The sequence below is a fragment of the Sceloporus occidentalis genome, unplaced genomic scaffold (assembly GCF_023333645.1).
Source record: "Sceloporus occidentalis isolate IW3139 unplaced genomic scaffold, rSceOcc1.0.p SCAF_4, whole genome shotgun sequence".
Classification (NCBI taxonomy): Eukaryota; Metazoa; Chordata; class Lepidosauria; order Squamata; family Phrynosomatidae; genus Sceloporus; species Sceloporus occidentalis.
The window spans coordinates 107,163,338-107,182,744 of NW_028316984.1; the positions used below are offsets into that span (position 1 = coordinate 107,163,338).

General features: G+C 41.5%; 1 protein-coding gene across 2 annotated transcripts in view; it reads right to left on the reverse strand.

The window, feature by feature from the left end:
• Nucleotides 1-19,056, reverse strand: part of DKK3 (dickkopf Wnt signaling pathway inhibitor 3) — a 48,471-nt gene extending 29,415 nt beyond the window's left edge. Inside the window, exons 1-4 of one of the 2 annotated variants that reach the window (XM_089521189.1) lie at nucleotides 18,919-19,055; nucleotides 15,596-15,827; nucleotides 2,836-2,970; nucleotides 1,339-1,425 (exon numbers count right to left, since the gene is read on the reverse strand). In XM_089521189.1, the coding sequence (XP_089377315.1) occupies nucleotides 1,339-1,425; nucleotides 2,836-2,970; nucleotides 15,596-15,811 (438 nt within the window). In that variant the 5' untranslated portion in view covers nucleotides 15,812-15,827; nucleotides 18,919-19,055. Of the gene's footprint in view, nucleotides 1-1,338; nucleotides 1,426-2,835; nucleotides 2,971-15,595; nucleotides 15,828-18,918 lie in introns of both variants that reach the window. The other variant, XM_089521190.1, reaches the window with a different exon arrangement.
• Nucleotides 19,057-19,407: the final 351 nt, after the last annotated feature.

Here is a 19,407-nt window from a genome sequence, read left to right on the forward strand (position 1 = left end):
CATCCATCAGTGTGGTGACTGGTGGCTCTGATGTAAGCAGAACAGTGAATCTGCTCCACAAATATTGCCTCACTGATATAGATGGAACCAGCTGCCAATAGTGGATGCTATAATTGCAAAACTGCATTTAGCAGATTGCACTTGATTTAGTGACACTAACATTAACATCCACTGACACTGGAGCCACCAAATGCCACTGGTATCCAATGGTGATTTGTCCCAATGAGGCAGAGGTGCCTCATCCTGCAATAGTGGAATGGGGTGATAGCATCCCCTAAAAGAGTGCTCTCCAATTTAAAAAAAAGGATCAGTGAAAGACCATCACCTTTGGCAGCCTTTGCTACTGTCAAAGGGTTGGTTTTTTTTTTTTGGTTTGGAAGCTTCCCCATCCAACCTCACAGAATTCATCCCCTAGAATGAATTCCCTTCCTGGTTTTGTTCTTCCTCCCTTGTCTCTGCATAAGGAAGGGCGAAGGAGGGACACAGCCAGTCCTCAGTCAAAGTGCCAGGTCAATAGCACAAGAAAAAATGGGAGAAAGTAGCAGAACTCTGGGCTTAAGAATAGATGGAAGGTAGATAATGTATATCAAGTCAACCTTTGTTCCAGTCACAAGTCAACGAGACTTCTTATATTCGTAAATGTTAAATAAGTAAATAAATAAATAAACTTTGGGGGAAAAACTCCTGGCTTTAGCCAAGAATAGAACATCAGGGAAGGACACCCTTATGTCATCCAGCCCAAAGAAGCTTGTATGGAGGTCTGCCATCCCCATCTTTTTTCAGTATTCAACCCCACTCTCACTATATATGTAGGAACTATTATCTAACATACATATCATCCATGTCATATTAGGCATGCACATTGAAAAGGCCCCACAGATATCTGTACTGGGCTTTGGACATTAGGCACTTTACTGGCTTCTCTGGATTGGACCTAAAACAGCCATTCCATGAATGGAAGGGGTCTTCTCTTCCCAGAAAGCACTGGAGTCCAACAGAGGCTGCCTAATAAACCACGAGGGCAAGGGGATGATCTCAGCTGGTTCTCCTTCCCAACTATATCACTTCTCATACTACTCCAGAGGGTCTTTCACTCTTCCAGATCAGCTTTTCAGGAGACACAGAAATCACAAAGATGGCCTTTTCCAGTACTGTGCCAAACGTGGCTCAGACTAGAAATCTCAAAACAGGGCATAAAACAACTGATAAATATGAACCATAGGAATAGATGGACCATCAAAAACAAGCCCAGATTTTAGTCATTCTACACAGGTTTTGATAGCTTTTGTTCTGAAAATTATTTGTTTCATACTTGACTTTGAGAAAGGAATTACTTACATGATTCCTCTTGTTCTCTTCTCCTTCTTTTATTGACGTAATAACTGTTTCAGAATAGCTAGTAGATCCTGTATTGTTATCTGTTGCCTATTATTGCAAAGAAACGCAATATATTAAGTCAGGTTTTAATTAATTTCAGTGAAACAATGCTCATGTAGTTTTTACTTCCATGAACAAAAATATCACTTTGTAACTACCACAAATGCCCTGAAAATAGGCCATATATAAAGATTTGAAGAAAAGACATTTTATTATTATGAGGTCTAGTCACCCAGCATGTGAAAAAATACAGTCATTAAACAAACAACACAAAGACATAAAATATCTATTCAGCATGGGGACATCATGGCAACTGTGAAGTATTATATGTTATAGTATCTTTGTATTACTTCTCACAGCCCTCAGTATGAATTAAGATGAAAACAGCAAGGCAATCTTACTGAGCAGAAAATGAGATCTTTTTTGAAATAGAAATGCATAGGATTATTCTTGTGGGTTTCAGCTCACTTGTTCCACTCTGAGTTCTTGCCTTTCAAATTTGCATAGTTTTTTTTCCACTCAAATACTCCTTAGCTTTTTTTAAAAAATGGCATCATAAACACATACCAACATAGCAACAGCTAGTCTTCAAATTGATTGAATCAGCAAACCCCACACTGAATATTGATATAGAATATGTCTTCATCGACCAAAAGAAGGGGAAAGTATGGCCCACAGGCTGCAAGTGGCTCTTGAACCACACTTTTGTGGACCTCAGAACCCTCCTCCCCCACCCACAAGATTCCAAGGTTACTTCCAATTAAATACATTTGGGTGATACCATAGGCACGTGTCCCATTCATTCCAATGGGACAAGCCGCCCCTTGCACCCCGCGCGCTCCCGCATGGCTCTACGCGGGTTTGAGCGTATGCTCAAATCTGCATATAGTGCACCCACATATGATGTGGGCACACTGTAATAGCAATGAAGTTTCTACACCGCTTACTGATGTACAAAGCGGTTTACAAAGTGTAAGCTAATTGCCCATAATAAGCTGGGTATTCATATTAGCGACCTACAGAAGGATGCCAGGCTGAGTCAACCAGGAACCCCTGCCTGGTATTGAGTGAGTGGCTGCAGTACAGGCATTTAACCACTGCACCACCAGAACTCCTGAGCTGCTTCTCCTGGACAACTCAAGAAGTGGTTATTCACTTTTTAGATAATTTGAAACACCACCCCCCTACTTTGTGTAACAGTCCCCCTCCCCATGCTAGTTTTTAAAAACCTGAATTCATCTTCTGGACATTTGTTTTTGTTTTTATTCATTTTGCATTACTGGCATGTCATGTGGTTTCCAAAGGAAAAAACAACAACAACTGGCCCTTAGACCTACCAAAGTTGCAGAGGGCAATACAACATAAAACAAATTAAAGCAATCTGGTTGTTGCATCTGAGTGGACAGTAAGCATAATGCATAAATAGAAACAAGCTGATGACAAAATGCCAATTCTTACTTTATCAATTTGTTGGTGAGTATGTATGGTTTTATTTCCAATTCTTGTATCTGTGTGAGATTCATTGTGGTAGTTGGCAGGCAGCTTCTCAAAATCAACTGTTAGCCTTTTAGTATCTTCTTCTTCTGCCTCCATCTAGCAAAATTATGTTCAAAATAAGTTACAAATAACATCTAATGTCTAAATCAATGAAGTCATATAAGTTCATTATGTACACTACAAGAAACTGGTCTCATTGCCTACACTAAGTATCAAGATCTGCCCCCCCCCCTCACACACACACACACACACACACACACACACTAATTATTTGTGGTGTAGCTTGCAAGTTTGACTCTGTAAAAAGATCATGGTGATTATTACATCTCTTAGTCCAGGAAACCTGTTTGCAAGAAGAAATTGTGGCCTTACAGTTATTCTGGAATACATATACTGTATGCATTGCGAGCTGTGCTATGCATGGTGGGGCAACTGTCTGAGCAGGTAAGAATCAAAATTCAGATTCTGCATGAATATCTCTCTTCTCCCCCCCCCCCATGCTATTATCATTGTTTTTAAAGCAATCATCCTGTTATTCATTTATTAAAATTAGGGATGCCATAACCTGGCTGCAGGCAGGGCAATCACGCTTTTGGCGGTGCTGCCCCGGTCACGGTCCGGTTTCATGCCAAAAGCGGGACCGCCCCGCCTGCAGCCACCTCTGCCCCTATGCGCGCCTTCTTTATGGCCGCGGCTGCTCATGCAGCCAGCCGGCCACCCACTTCCGCCTCAGCCTCCTCCTCCTCTGCCTCCTCCTTCTCCTCCGCCCCCTGCGTGCTCCCTCTGGCCGGCCAGCCACCCGCCTCCTCCCCCTTCTCCAACCTCCTCCTCGCGTACCCATTGCCTTTCAGGGCCGCATGCGGCCGGCTCGCCACCCTCCTCCTCCTCCTCCACGTGCCTGCCTAAAATGGGAGCTGGCCCCTTAAGGAGGCAGAGCTTCAGAAGAGGAGGAGGAGCGGAGGATGACTCTGGGCCAGAGGGAGGGGAAAGGGCTCTTTGTCTTGCCCTACCCTCCCTTCAAGACGAGGCTTCTGCAGAGAATACGGGGGTTTGGTTCATTCCCTTCCCCAGGTGACTGAAGGGTGTGTGTGTTTTGTATTTGTAAACCTCTGGAATTACCCATCATTCCCCAAACTTCATCGTGTTGTTGTCAGGCTGCTGGTGAGCACTGAGCTGTCAGAGCTGGGCCTGCTCCAGCCCCCCAAAGAGGGACCCTCCCAAACCTCCTCCTCCTTTGGATCAGTCTTAAAGCTGATGGAGCCCAGGAGGGAAGGGGCAGAGTGGGAGGGTCAAGAAGGTCCAGGGAGGCCTACCTCACAGGGCTGTCCTGAAGACAGGCAGCCAAGCAGGTAGCCCTGGGTCTTGCCAAGAAAACCCCAGGATAGGTCACCTTCCTCTCTCTCTCCAGCACTTGCGGCTACCCTAACCTTTCTCTGTGTGTTACCAAAGTCCTTATCCAAATGGTTGTGTGAGATGTTACATGGATTCGAGGGTGTGGCCTGAGATTGGAACTACTACTACTGGCTCTGGGTTCAAACAGCTTCTGAGGCATGAGTGCACTCTTTCTGAAGGTGAGACAGTGTCACCTTCCAAAGTGTGTTTTTCGTGTATTTTTTGTGCTTTCCCTTGACCAAATACACACTTCTGAGAAGTACAGTTGGTTCAAGAAACCTGAAACAGCAAATCCACTTCTTGTGAAACCACCTGGACATGTTCAATATGCATAGTCATGTAAACCCATGTTCAGTGTGAAACCCATGGGGGTTTGTTTATGCAATAAGCCTCTGAAATATGCAAGAGGCCATCTTAAGTAAAGCCATGTTCAATGCCCAAATGTGCTGTTTGGAATGTGGGGAGGGGGGGTTGGCCAGAAAGGGAAGAACATTTCTGCCACCTGTCCAGGAATAATGCCAAAATGTCCTCCATTTTGATCATGCCTAAGAAACATGCATTTATATTAACATTTTTTAAAAACTATCAAATTTTTGCGTGTCCTCCATTTAAAAAAAAATGTGTCCTACATTTGAAAATTCTGTCCCGGTTTGGAGGTCCTGACTTATGGCAACCCTAATTAAAATGAGAGAACAGTACATCATTTTCTTCCATTTGCTTTCTGCTCATGTACTTTCACAAACTGGTACCTGAATATTCTGGCATAAGACAACAGAGGAATACTGTTTTGTTTGCGTTTAGCAAATATAAAGTAAACCTGTAATCAGTTTAGAGCAGCTGATTAAATGCATTCAGGAGTCAACCTAAATCATCCACTCACCAGGAAACCTCTTGCTAATCACATGCCACAAGCCAGTCCCAGGAACTACCACTCTGATGGCCCAAGGACAGAAGCTGGTAAGCTTCTCTATTATTGGAAGCATGGAGCACAGGCAAAACTACCAGAGGTCAGTCAAGTTTGATATTCACCTCAAATGCATTTATAAGCAGATAAGCCATGACTTGTTTCCCTGATGTCACCATACTGATGACTATACTATTCAGGCCAGGAGTACCTAGAATAACCTAAACAGAGATTCAAATTTTGGGGGTGCTGGAAGGTTTCCAAAAAGCTATGACATACGTCTACCAAACATGAGACAAACTCATCCCATAGGTAAACATTATCATATTCCTCTGTGTAAAAGACCAGTCCTTTTTCTTTTTCTTTTCTTTTCTTTTTAGCACAGGCTACACAAAGGAGAATTTCTCCCTCAGGATTGCAGAAAATTTTGAGAATGCAATTCACAAGGCAAAACTCAACTTTAGACCTAACTAGAGAAGATTCACTGAATCAATGGGACTTATGTAAGTGTTGACTTAACAAGTCCCATTCATCCAGTGGGTCTACTTTAACTGCACAAACACTATAGCCCACAGCCCTCTGTATACAAAATTGTGTATAACTGATGACAGCACCAGAATACAAGGCTTTGCCAAAAGAAGCATTAGGATTACAAATCCATTTAAATTGATAGAACTATACCAAATCCCATGTATTTAATACTGAAATGTTATAATTATGAGAGTATGAAGCAGAAAGACACATTAGAATGCTCAAAGTATCTTTATTATATGAGTGGAAACAGACAGCAGCTGCAGGAAACTCAAGTGTTGGTAAATATACCATAAACAAACTATAAATTATTTAAAAAGGTGATTTCAAAATCACCACCAGATTTTCGGCTATACAAATCTCCAATGGGAACAAAGCAGGAGTAATGATCTGGACAAGCTGAAATCCAAAGCATACTGACCAATGTATTAGCCACCTTGTTGTTGTTGTTGTGTGCCTCCAAGTCATTTCTGATTTATGATGATCCTAAACTATCATGTGGTTTTATCATGTGGCAAGTTTCTACAGAGGCGGTTTGCCACTGTCATCCTCTGTGGCTGAGAGATTATGACTTGCCTAAGGACACTCAGTGGGTTTTCATGGCTGAGCTGGGATTCGAATCTTGGTTTCCTAACAATGTTCAAACCATTATACCATGCTGGCTCAGGGGTTTATTGCAGGCATTAACTTGTCACATACCAATCAGGCATACTGGAAGATGAGCAGAAAGGAATACTGTTCCACATCAGCGTGGGCCAATCCCCACCACATAGCACAGGGGTGGCAATAGTAGTACAGCCCATGGGCCTTTGTGGATTGTAGTATTGCCTTTTAGCAGCCAATCCCTGCTAAATTCCCCATTTTTTTTCAACTGAAAAACTATCTTAAAACCTAAAAAGACTGTTGTGGTAGGACTTTAAAATGCTGCCCCGTCCCCCCCACACACACACCTCAAACACCTAAAATAAGAAAACAACATGAAAAAGGTCTGAAAGGCAATTAGGAGGAATGCTACATCACTTCCAATCACCTAAAGTGGCAGCCACAGTGGTGCACTGCAGCCCTCCTCAGGAGCTCCAGAGTCTGCCCAACCCTGTTTGGTCTGCATGCACAGCATAGCACTGATATGCCAGGAAAATCAAAAGAAAGGAAACATTCATCTATGCTGAGTTCACATTTAGTGTGTTATAAATAAATCAGATATATTCCCTGCCTTTTACTGGTATGACATATGGTGTTGTTTTTTTTCTGCTGAAACATTCAAAACTAGGCTTCAGTGTTAAAGCAAAGAAGGATGGGGAGAAGAGTGTTCCTGCAATGTAAACATGAAACACTGAAGGAGCATGTGATGGAAATTCTGGCAACTGGTTAATGATACCCAGCTCTGGCCACACTACAGGAAACTCTGCCTAGGGGTCTGTTTTCCACAGCAAGAGAATTTACACATTATAAAGAAGAACATTTTATGTGAAACTTAATCAAGCCAGATGCCTTTAGCAATGTGACTGATTTAAGGATACATAATGAGAATTCCTGTTGCATTAAAAGCACATATATATTATTTCTTTGCACACAAAGTATACACCTCGGTAGGGCCCAGATTATTTAATTGTTTTTAGCTCTGCTTTAGATTCTATAATGGAAGAATTATTTTCAGCACTGTTTGACATTATACTAACGTTATTGCAAAGTGCTCTTGCTAACCTGGTTCATGCCATGAAGCAAGCCAGTCACTGACCTATTCCTTGCCAAGTTTAATCCATTCTGCTGTTTATTAATCTAATCTAATGATGTGTGGGAAGAAGGCTCTTAAATGCTGTGTACCTGGAAAGAACTGTACTTTGGCATCCTCTCTCTGGTACATTTCCCCTTTGCCCATGTGCATGCCTATGCTTTAACACCTTGCACAGGTTAGCTACAACACTATACATAAGATGTACCTCAAAGTGTTCTTGTAGGTAGAGAAGCTGTGTCAAGCTATCCTTCTTTGCTTTACTTAGATTCCATCAAGTGATTAAAAAGCAAACAATTCAAATCTTATCAAGATTCTCTTTTGCAGTCTGCAGATTCTGTCAAGCACAGTTATGTTTTTTCAGATTGCAAAGAAAAGCATGATGGAGATTGTATTTTCCAAAGTTTAAGTTCCCTGCTCTAATTCTGCACCCCTTTTCTTTTCTTTATGCTACAATTTGAAATATTGGTCTACTAGAAATTAAGGTTATCCCTATTGTTTAATTTTGCATTTAAGTGTAGGATATGCCCTGAACTGACAGCACAGACACCTGATTTAATCAGAAACCTAGGATGGGATTGGGGAGCTGGTCTTTAACCCTTTATTCCCAGTATGGTCCAGTTAGTCTCAAAGATGCTACAAGATCTCTCTATATATTGTCCCAATGACACAGATATGGCCCTTGGGTATTAACAATTTGTAGAGATAAAGCCCTGAAACTTTGGGAAGAACTGTATTAAAGCCACAGATACTTTGGCACTGTCTTTACACAAATTAAGACATAACTTATGATCTGGGTATTTTAAGTATGTATAGCCTTCTACACTAGAGATGTACTGACAGAATTTACTCAAATCCCATAAAGATTCTCTTTTCTAGTCTGTGGGCTCTCTCCAATGCAGCTTCCATTTTTATCTGTGTGTTTTTCACATTGCAAGAAACAAATAAACAACACAAGCAAGAAATTACATTTTTCCAAATTCCCCTATTTAATTAATTGATTTGTATTGAATTTTTAATTAAATGAATACATTATCCTTATCCATAATTCACTATGCTTGGAACACTGATATAAGCTAAATTTCTTCCTCTGTTTTAACACATTGTGGTTGACATGTTTGCTTCCAGAAACAATCCAAAGTTATGATTATGACAAAGTTCTAAATTGCTTAGACCTAAACTATATGAAAGACAGCCTCCTCTTGCATGAACTAGCACTAATCTTGAGATCTTCTGGAGTGATTTTCATATTTCTTCAGTCTTTGACAGTTATTTGGCAGTGGCTCAGAGGCTGAACACCCATTGAGAGACCTGCTTAGACTCCATTTTGATACCTTTCTGCTTCCAGGCAAAGATTTTTTGTATAGCTAGGCCTCTGACCCATTACTGACTTGATTTGTGGCTCATCTTAATGTGTTTCAAAATATCTTCTACCTTCTCTGTTTTATTGATAATTGACTTTTAAAAACCACTGTTAGACTTCAAAATTATTAGCTGCCTTGTACACTATCTGCAGAAAAGCAGCATACAAATTAAAAGAAATAATCCTTATTTTTTTAAAAAAATACAATTATTTTCAGGATAACTTTGATCCAAAACACAATGCAGAAATAATCCAGTTTCAGACCGCTTTTAACTGCCCTGGCTCAGTACTAGGAAATCTTGGGAATTGTAGTTTATTGTGACACCAGATCTCTGACAGAGAAGGCTAAATATCTCACAAAACTACAGTTCCCAGAATTCCCTAGCATTAAGCCAGGGCAGTTAAAGCGGTCTCAAACTGGATTATTTCTGCAGTGTGTTTTGGAGCTTTGTTTCACATTTTATTTTACAGACAGGTATTATTTATTTACAATGTACAAACTAATTTTAGGGCTGCTATTTGCACATTTTCAACATTCACTTCAAATGCAAAATTTTCAAATTTGTGTGGAAAAGCCTAGCCATCCAGCAAACAGAACAAAGAACTGGAGTGTATAAGTATGCCTGAACAAGTAATTCAATTATAATATTGAACATTAATTCAGAACAAACATCACAATTGTTACCCTGAACCCTTTTCATCTACTGAAATGAAAGAGGGAGAAAACTTAACGCTGTCAAATCAGATTATGCTAACAGGGCAGGACATTATAAAGACTAGAAACTAACAGCGTTTTTCTTAAAGAACAGGCTGAAATTGTTCAAGGGAGAATTTTAAACTATTATCTGTTTTACGGTTTAAATCTACTTCATGTGAATTATGACAAAAGGAGAGAGAGAATAAAATGTGGGAGAAGTGCTGTTATTGTTCTTCTTTACCATTGGCAATACTGGACAATGGGAGAGGAAGGCCAATAGAGTTCCTCATTTCCATAGCTAACGGACTTCATGCTTCAGTTCCCAAAACAAGTCCACTGATGTCAGTGATGGAGTGCCAGTAACTGAAAGCAGGGCAACAAAGATCTGTCACCACAATGTCAGTAAAGAATGCTTCAAGACAGCCAGAAGCAAAAGTCACACAGAGAAAGTTTATAGGTACAGAGAAGCCTGTGCTTCTGGCATGAATTTGGTGCTTAATGTCTAAAACAAGGTGCCAAGTGTTAACCCTGCCTGGACATCATGTCCTCCAACATAGGAGTGATTTTTCCTATGCTCTTCCATTTGCAAAAGGAAAGATGACCCTGCCTATAAGTCGATAACATTGAGTGTTTCACATATCTAGCAATGGTATGGCTTCAAATAAGAAATGTGTATGCTTTAAATTTAAAAGATTAGAGGCTTGATCCATGAATGAACCACCTCCAGTCATACAACTGTGCAAGTGTAAGTTACCAGCACAAAGAGCAACTATATTCATTTCAGTCTCTCAGGAAAACAAATCTGAAACAGCTGGATTACTTTCAGCTATACAAACAAGAGCCTTGTTCTCTCCCTCCCCTGCCCTAATCAAATACTGAACTTCAACTACCAAGCTCCACAAGACAAACTAACAGCTTTCCCTCTTCACACAGCATCCATGCATCTCTCAAAAGAACAAACTCTGGTACTCTATAAAACAAAAGTATTTGAAGGTCACACAGTAAAACTTCACCCTCTTTTCTTACCCCACCTCTAAACCTTAGATGCTCTTCAAATGCCTAGGAGTATTTTCCCTCTGTGCTTCAATGAATTGTGATCAATGAGAAAAAGGACAACATGGATATGGAATCTTCTCCTAATAGTTAGCTTTAATGCTTGGAAAACTGAAATTTGGAACACAGTTTTGGACTCTTGCTTCTTTTGAAGAACATATCATTCTTTTCAGAGGTCCTTTGATAAACAATTGTAACCAAAGAAAAAGCCATGAAGCTGCAGGAAAGGGGGAGTGGAGCAATCTAAACTTGGAGAAATAAACACTGTGGTACTACCTCAAACAGAATAATTGTTTCCACAATTGTTTCATTGTACAGAGCGAAGAGGTTTCCCACAGACAGCGTCACAAGAAATTGACGAAGAGCAGAGATCAATGTTTTAAGATTTCAGTAAGTGTCCTTGCAGCCAACTTCTAGCAGAATAAAAGTGCTGGTGTTTTGAATTTGTTGTGGGTGGTGAGGAAAGGAGATGAAGGCAACAGGGCAATGCCATCTCCATGAAGTGCTACTGACACAGGTTTACTGCATATTCCCAGCACTCTCATATTTTTTGTTACTGAAAAGGTGTTTCCTTGTTCTTGTTAAAAGGCCAAACACCTATGGAATACTGTTCTTTAAGTGTGATTAGTAGCAAGCTGTTCAACTGCTACAAAAATGACTAGTAAAAACTGAATCTTATTTCGCACATCTTATGGGAACTGAGCATTTATTTACTATACAACTCATGTACTCATACATCTCAAAGGAAAAACCATCACCTTTTCATACTGCAAGCAACTGCCCCAGGTTGTTTTATGTATCTTTTCGTTTACAGGCTAATAAATACTCCAAATGCACCAGATCCTGACTGATCTTGAAGTTAAGCAGGCTTAGTACTGGTTAGTACATGGATGGGAGACTGCCAACATAAACTAGGTATGGTAGGCTATATTGCAGAGTAAGGAACCGGCCAAACCACTTCTGAATATTCCTTACCTAAGAAAACCCTATTAAATTGATGGGTTTATCATAAGTAAACAGGTGACATGAAGGCGCATACATATAATCCTATGTCTGCTTTCTCAGAAGCAGGTCTTGTTCTGTAGTTAAGTAGATTATGAGTTTTTAAAACAGTAACATTTGGACCAGGAGCAGAAGACATGTGACCCTCTAGGAGTTGCTGGACTCTCACCTCCATTTATTGTTGCTGTTAGATTTGTTGAAGTCGACTTATGGTGACCTCCAATTTAGCCTATCATCAACTGCCCTGCTCAGGTCTTGCAGACTCAGGGCCATGGCTTCCTTGATTGCGTCTATCCATCTGAAATGTGGTCTTACTCTTTTCCTGCTGCTCATTTGGTATAGTAGTCAACATACACGCTGATGGAACAAGTGGAACTATTGCAGCTACTATTGCTACTAATATGAACACCAGAAAGCAATCCCCTTGACAAGTCTCTTTATGCTTGCCCATTTGCCTTTTCTTCCTTGTCCTTTGTCTAGATGGAATGGAAGCTTATTAGCAGCATAAACATTTAGAGAATGGTGAAGGAGGGACAGAAAATACAGTCCTGTTGCAGCAGTAGGTCTGCAACAAACAATGTGATTAGGTTTGAGCTGGGAAAGAGTGGGATTCTACAAAGCTCTAACCCGCTTTGATCTGCAAAGGAAAAGCGGGATACAAATAAACAGTTTATTATTATTATTACTCTAGCTGATCCTAATGTACAGTAGCTATGTGTGCCTGCCTGTAATAGGCAAGTAAACATCAGCTGCTCCAGAATCCCTTACTGAGCATGCATGGACAGAAAAACAGAAAGAAAGCAGGAGAGCAGGTAAGCCTCTCTCACCAGCTATCTCCAACAAGTTAAAAACAGATTTATAAGTTTGCTCATAAATACAGAAATCATAAGAAAAGAGGAGGCTGATGAAAGGAAAAGTAATCCTTGGATGCCTTCAAATAATCTTCAGAAAATGTTCAAAATGGTTCTTTGTGGGTTTTTCGGGCTATGTGGCCATGTTCTAGAAATTTTTCTTCCTGACCTTTCACCAGCACAGAATCTTCTCTGAAGATGCCAGCCACAGATGCTGGCGAAACGTCAGGAAGAAAATTTTATAGAACATGGCCACCTAGCCCGAAAAACCCACAAAAAACCATGGATGCCTGCCATGAAAGCCTTCGACTTCACAATGTTCACAATATTTGTTTGCCACTTTGCAATTTCCAAAACTGAATGTCAATTTAAAATGCATGTAAAATGTAATTAGGCTGTGTAACAAGCCTGCTAACATAGTTTAGGAAGCAAATTGACATCTTTCCACATTTACTGATTACATACATCATGAAATTAGCACTGAGGAGCACCAATATATGGCTGGCCACGAAACAAATTTTCCAAAGTGTGAAAGTGCATTAAAGGGTTGCAGCAAATATTTCGCATTATCAAAATGTTTAATGAGGCTGGGAAGCAAGTTCAAACTACACCGCACCCTAAGAGTACTGGCCAGAGGACAGACATTCAGTTACAAGTATAGAAAACTGGAATAAGAGCAGCAGCTAATGCACTCTCCTTTTGTGCAAAATGAAAGCTGAGATTCGAAGAAGGCAAGAATGAGCCAGCATGTTATAGAGCAGTGATGGCGAACCTATGGCACGCGGGCCAGAGGTGGCACTCAGAGCTATCTCTGTGGGCACACATACTGTCACCCTAGCACAGAGTTTGCCAGAGTTTCTTACTAGAAAGCCAGAGGGATGTGGCACTTTGCAATAAATAAGTGGGGTCCGGGTTGCAGTTTGGGCACTTGGTCTGTAAAAGGTTCTCCATCACTGTTATAGAGTTTTGAGTGTTGGACAATGGGAGACCAAGATTTGATTGCCAGCTTGACCATGGAAGCCTACTGGGTGACCTTGGGCAAGTCATACATTTTCAGCCTTGCAGAAAGGCAATAACAAATCCTCTCTAAACAAATTCTGCCAAGAAAACCCTGTGATAAGGTTGCCATTGTGGTCATTGTAAGTCAGAAGTGACTTGATGACACACAACAAGAACATAACTTGAACATGAGTCAACAGTGTGATGCGGCAGCTAAAAAGGCCAATGCGATTTTAGGCTGCATCAATAGAGGTATAGTGTCTAGATCAAAGGAAGTAGTAGTGCCACTCTATTCTGCTTTGGTTAGACCTCACCTGGAATACTGTGTCCAGTTCCGGGCACCACAATTCAAAAAGGACATTGAGAAACTAGAGCATGTCCAAAGGAGGGCGACTAAAATGGTGTAGGGTCTTGAAGCCATGCCCTATGAGGAACTCCTTAGGGAGCTGGGGATGTTTAGTCTGGAGAAGAGAAAGTTAAGAGGTGATATGATAGCCCTGTTTAAATATATAAAGAGATGTCATATTGAGGAGGGAGCAAGCTTGTTTTCTGCTGCTCCAGAGAACAGGACCCGGGACAATGGATGCAAACTGCAGGAAAAGAGATTCCACCTCAACATTAGGAGGAACGTCCTGACTGGAACACACTTCAGCGGAGTGTAGTGGAGTCTCCTTCCTTGGAGGTCTTTAAACAGAGGCTGGATGGCCATCTGTCGGGTATGCTTTGACTGAGAGTTCCTGCATGGCAGGGGGTTGGACTGGATGACCCTTGTGGTCTCTTCCAACTCGATGATTCTAAGAATGAGACTAAAACATACTCTTTCCAAGGTCTGCACCTGGATTCATGTGGAGAAAACTGAATAACTTATTTGTAAAAGATATCCAAATTCCATAGTTTATGTACGTTTTGAGAATTATAGCTGCTGTATTATTTTCTCCCATTTGTTCCCTTACCTCTCAAGTGATTCTAGCATGTATGACTTCTAATGACAAACGATACACTGGGACATTCTATTAGATTCCTTGAAACTACCCTGTAGAACTTAAAGTTACAGAGCAAACAAAATTCAATCCTACAACATGAACTCCATCACAATTCACAGAAGACTAAAATAAAATGAATAGAAGTGGAACAAATAAATTATTAATGCCAGTGGTATTGAGCAATTGATACGAGTCAGAATCCACTTCAGTGTCCCAGATGCTTATTTTGCTTGTTCTGAGTCCAGACAATCATTCATAAGAACCAACCGATTGACTGAGACAACAGACATACCAGAAGAATTCCCATCCTTACATATTAGTCCTGCTATTGACAGGCCCATACAGACAGGACAAAATAAAGCTGCTTTGGATCACTTTGGAGGTATGCTGTTTAAATGCTGCATGTGTCCTAAGAGGCCAGAAGCTGTGCCAAGGTTATGCTGCAGTCCTTAGAACTGGAGTATGGCATTGGTGTGGCTTCAGGCCTCTTAGGACACATGCAGCATTTAAACAGCATACCTCCAAAGTGACCCGAAGCAGCTTTGTTTTGGCCTGTCTGTATGGGCCCAACAAAACCTATTTAAGGAACTCTAATTCAATTATCCACCAAGTTTTACCACACTCCCTTTACCCTGATTAGCCTAAACACACCCATTCCTGCTATTATGGCTACATCCACATTGCAGAAATAATCCATTTTGACAGCACTTTAACTGCCATGGCTCAGTGCTGTGGAATTCTGGAAACTGTAGTTTTGTGAGACATTTAGCCTTCTCTATCAGAGAGCTCTGGTGCCACAACAAACTAAAATTCCCAGAATTCCATAGCACTGAGCCAAGTCAGTTAAAGTGGTATCAAGCTGAATTATTTCTGCAGTGCGGATGTAGGCATGTTATATACATTAACACTGGTATAGTCTATTTTATTTAAAAAGTCAGAACTCTGAATGGAGGTGGATACATAGGGGTGAAAAGAGAACAGGACTTCTGTATCTTTTAACAGATACATAGAACAGGGGAACTGCACAAGTCCGGCTTATCGTACAAGCATCCCTGCTGAAAGCCTGACTTCCACATAGTTATTAAAAGTACATGAGTCCTGTCATCTTTTCTTTTTCAAGGGGTCACACATGCTAAACTGAGGAAGGCAAACATTTTATCCCAAGTCTGCTCCAACTCAATGCTATAGAGACTGATTGGTAGGGAGAGTCATACCTCTTTGACAGCATTCCTCAGCTTATATTGAGTATCCTCCATCAGCTCTTCTACTTCACGGAACATTTCATTCAGACTGGCTTCATCCCTGGGAAAGGTTAGAATGATCTCCTCCTTGGGCTGCTCTTCTCCATCAGCATCTGAAGCAGGAGCAGCATACACCATCCCAAGAAGAAGGATGGGTAGGAACAGGAGTCTCAAGCCAAGGTGGAACATCCTGAGAACTGAGTCCCTGAAAAATAAACAAACCTAAGATGACTTGGGCTCATTCTTGAGAGAGCAGGAACCCACCCCTCCCAACAAGCTTAAATGAATGCCCAAAGACTCCTCATAGCATGGCGGGTTCTGCTTGGCACTTGAAGAGCTCTGAACCCAGGCAACAGGTCACAGTTTGTGTAAGATTTGGATGTGTTAATTTAGATCCAGATACATAAATAATTACTACGGCTTGTTTAAATTGCAAGGATGGCTCATTAATTTATCCGCTATGCCTAAAGGCACAAGATCTTGTCTGATCTTGGAAGCTAAGCAGGGTTAGCCCTGGTTAGTACTTGGAAAGGAGACTGCCAATGCATACCAGGTGTTATAAATGACGTTTCATAGGAAGGAACTGGGAAAACCACCTCTGAGTATTCCTTGCCAAAGAAAACCCTATGAAATTCATGGGGCTGCCATAAGTCAACAGGTAACTTGAAGGTGTGTGTATACACATCTTGAAATAAAAAAATAAAGTAATTTCCACCAAAGCTCAGAACAACCGGATCATCTTCTGTTGCTAGTTTGTAATCTCTGTCCCATCCTCCATTTCTCTCACCCTTATTTCCCACCCCACCATACCTTCCTGGAGGATTCTACCCCTGTCTACCCCTGAAGTTTAGTTACCATGGATGGAGGTAAGCTGGGAGGGGAAAAGAGCAGTCAAGAAAGGCCTTTCCAATTGACTTCCCTTCAAGTGGCAAATGAGCACAGAAAAATGATTATCTATTGGCACTGTTAGAAAATAAAATTCAGTTGCTTCAATCTCGATTTGAAAATTGACTCCTTAACTTTAGTGCACATAGGGTTTGAGGAGTAAGAATTAACATAGATGACTAGAAGGACTGAGTTGATGTATAGTTATTATATTTCGTTTCTAAATGGTTTTTAAGTATAACTTGACTGATATTTAGGTGATATTTACACTGATTTTAGGATTTAGAAATCATTTGGTGAAAAGCGATGTTTAAGTTAGCGGGACTGTAATTATATATAAAGCTATATACTTGTAGTAGGTGTAAGTTGGTAGTCTTTTTTTAATGTGGTTAATATTCTATTTCTTTAGTTTAGGGCCATAGGCTTTATTGCGAGTGGTTTATTTCTGTATTGCTCTATTTTAGTGGCCATTGTTACTGTTCCTTTTTAAAAAACTGAATAGGAATATAAGTTTAATAAAAAGAAATAAAACAATAAAAAGGAAATAAAGACCTCATCCTGTGTAGCAATTAGACTGGCAAGGGATGGTGGGTCAGGAGGGAACTTTCCAGTAACACTAAAGGATACTAAGGTTTCTGAAGCTATCGGAGATTTGCAGCAATAGAATTGGCGCTGGAGGCCTACATGATGAAGTCTAGCAATGCCCCTGAAAGAAGAATACCTCTATTGATAGTGAGAAAGACGGCAGGTTAGAGTTGTAAGGCTGCCACTGCATCTGGAAAATGTATTGTTTAACCTTCCATGTATAAGCAGGAAGCAGTAATCCTGCTGTCTACAAACTACTGTCTTGACAGAGTTTGGTGGAATCCTGAGAAGCAAAAAATAAGCTCACAAGTAGGACCTGAAACGAAATATTGGGATGCTCTTGATCTAGGATTCCAGTCATATTCTAGGATACTCCACTCCATCCTATGTCCCACCTCTACTTTTCCCCTGTATCCCATTGCCTCTCAGCCTTCGAGGCTATCCAAACTTACATCCCAAAACTAGTCTTCTTGTTCTAGAGACTGAGTGCTGTGAATTCCTATTGAAAGGACGGCAGACTTTACTTTCAAAGTTTGGCTACCTCAGGTAGCAGCCTTAAGAGGACAAAGTGGACGCAGCTTTGAGAGGCAAGGACCTCCTTCGCTGCATGGATTCAGAAAATGTCATGGTAAATTTTGAGTGCAGGTCCACAGTTTTAAAATTTCCTACAGCAACAAAAGAGAGTCCAAAAGTACAGGTGTTTATGTTGACCTACACACAAAATGTCTAGTTGTTTTTATCTCCACAGGCAGTAGGTATTTTGTAAAGCTAATGGATATCGTCCATCCAACACCAAGCCACACAGCAATAACAATCGCTCATCACAGTGCATTGATGCTAAAAAGATCTATTTCCATTCTAGCAATTGTGGGACTGCAGCTAAACTCTGGGGGAAAGCGTGGTGATAGACGATGTCCCAATTCCTGCCGATTACAAAATCCTGGGATTTGACTCTGCTCCATCACTGCTTGTATTAGAACCACAAGAATGCCTTGGCAGATAGAAGAGGAGAATGGTATTGAGGCTCATTCACACAAAATGCACTTTACAGCAGACACAGGTCAGGGAACGTAAAGGAACCCCAACCCAAGCATCATCTGGGGCCCCGGGTGACAGGCCCAGGCAGGCAGGAGGGCAAGCGTGGGGTTATGCTTTGAGCATTGGACTAGGACTCTGGAGACTGGGGTTCAAATCCCAGCTCACCCATGTACACCCAATGGATTTCCTTGGGTGAGTCACACTCTCTCAGCCTCAGAGGTTGGTAATGCCAAACCCCTCTCTACAAATCTTGCCAAGAAAACCCTGTGATAGGCTCTCCTTAGGGTCCTCACAAGTTTTTAAAAAATGACTTGGAGGCACACAACAAAAAGAAGCAGTGCCCCAGGTTGAGGTCTGGGAGGCTCTTCTCCCTTGTGCCCCCAAGTCACCTGTCGAAATAATAATAATAATAATAATAATAATAATAATAATAATAATAATTTCATGCCCCCTCAAAGTGGCTTACTTTTTAAAAGCACAGTACAAAAGTAGAATCAGAAAAGTAGATGTAAACAAGTACAAAAACGAGAGCCAGGGTGGCTTAATCCTTTGAGCACTGGACTAGGAATCGGGAGAGCAGGGTTCGATTCCCAGATCTGGGTGCCCTGGGACCAAGTCACACTCTCTCAGCCTCAGAGGAAGGCATGGGCAACCCCCCCCCCCAACAACAAATCTTGCCAAGAAAACACACACACACACACACACACTCCCTCTCTTCAGGTGGTACCCAGAGCCCCCAGGGATGCTAAGGCGCTTCTCTCCTGCTCCTTGCTGACTGGGGGACCCACCTGCAAGCTCCTGAAGGAGAAGAAGATGATGATGGTGAAGAAAAGGGACCCGGCGAGGGAGGGAGGCTGCTGCTGCTGCTCCAGGTTTCCTCCTCCCTTCAGCTCCAGCAACCGAAGCGCCTCTCTCTCTCTCTCTCTCTCTCTCTCTCTCTCTCTCTCTCCTTGCGTAGCCTCCGCCGCTATTGGCTGCCTGGGAAGAAGAAGAAGAAGAAGAAGAAGAAGAAGAAGAAGAAGAAGAAGAAGAAGAAGAAGAAGAAGAAGAAGGCTGACTGAGGGAGGAGGAGGATGGAGAAGGAGGGGCCAGGTGGCTGGTGACCAGCAAAGAGGGGCTGACAATGGACACCCTCAAACCAAAGACATTGCTTGCCCAGAGGGAAACCATACTTGCCCTTAGAGAATCATTGGAGAACACTTGCCCAGAGGGAAACAGACCTATTCATCTGTGGATCCTCCCAAGTCAAAAGCTTTCCTGGCCAACATCCATGTTGT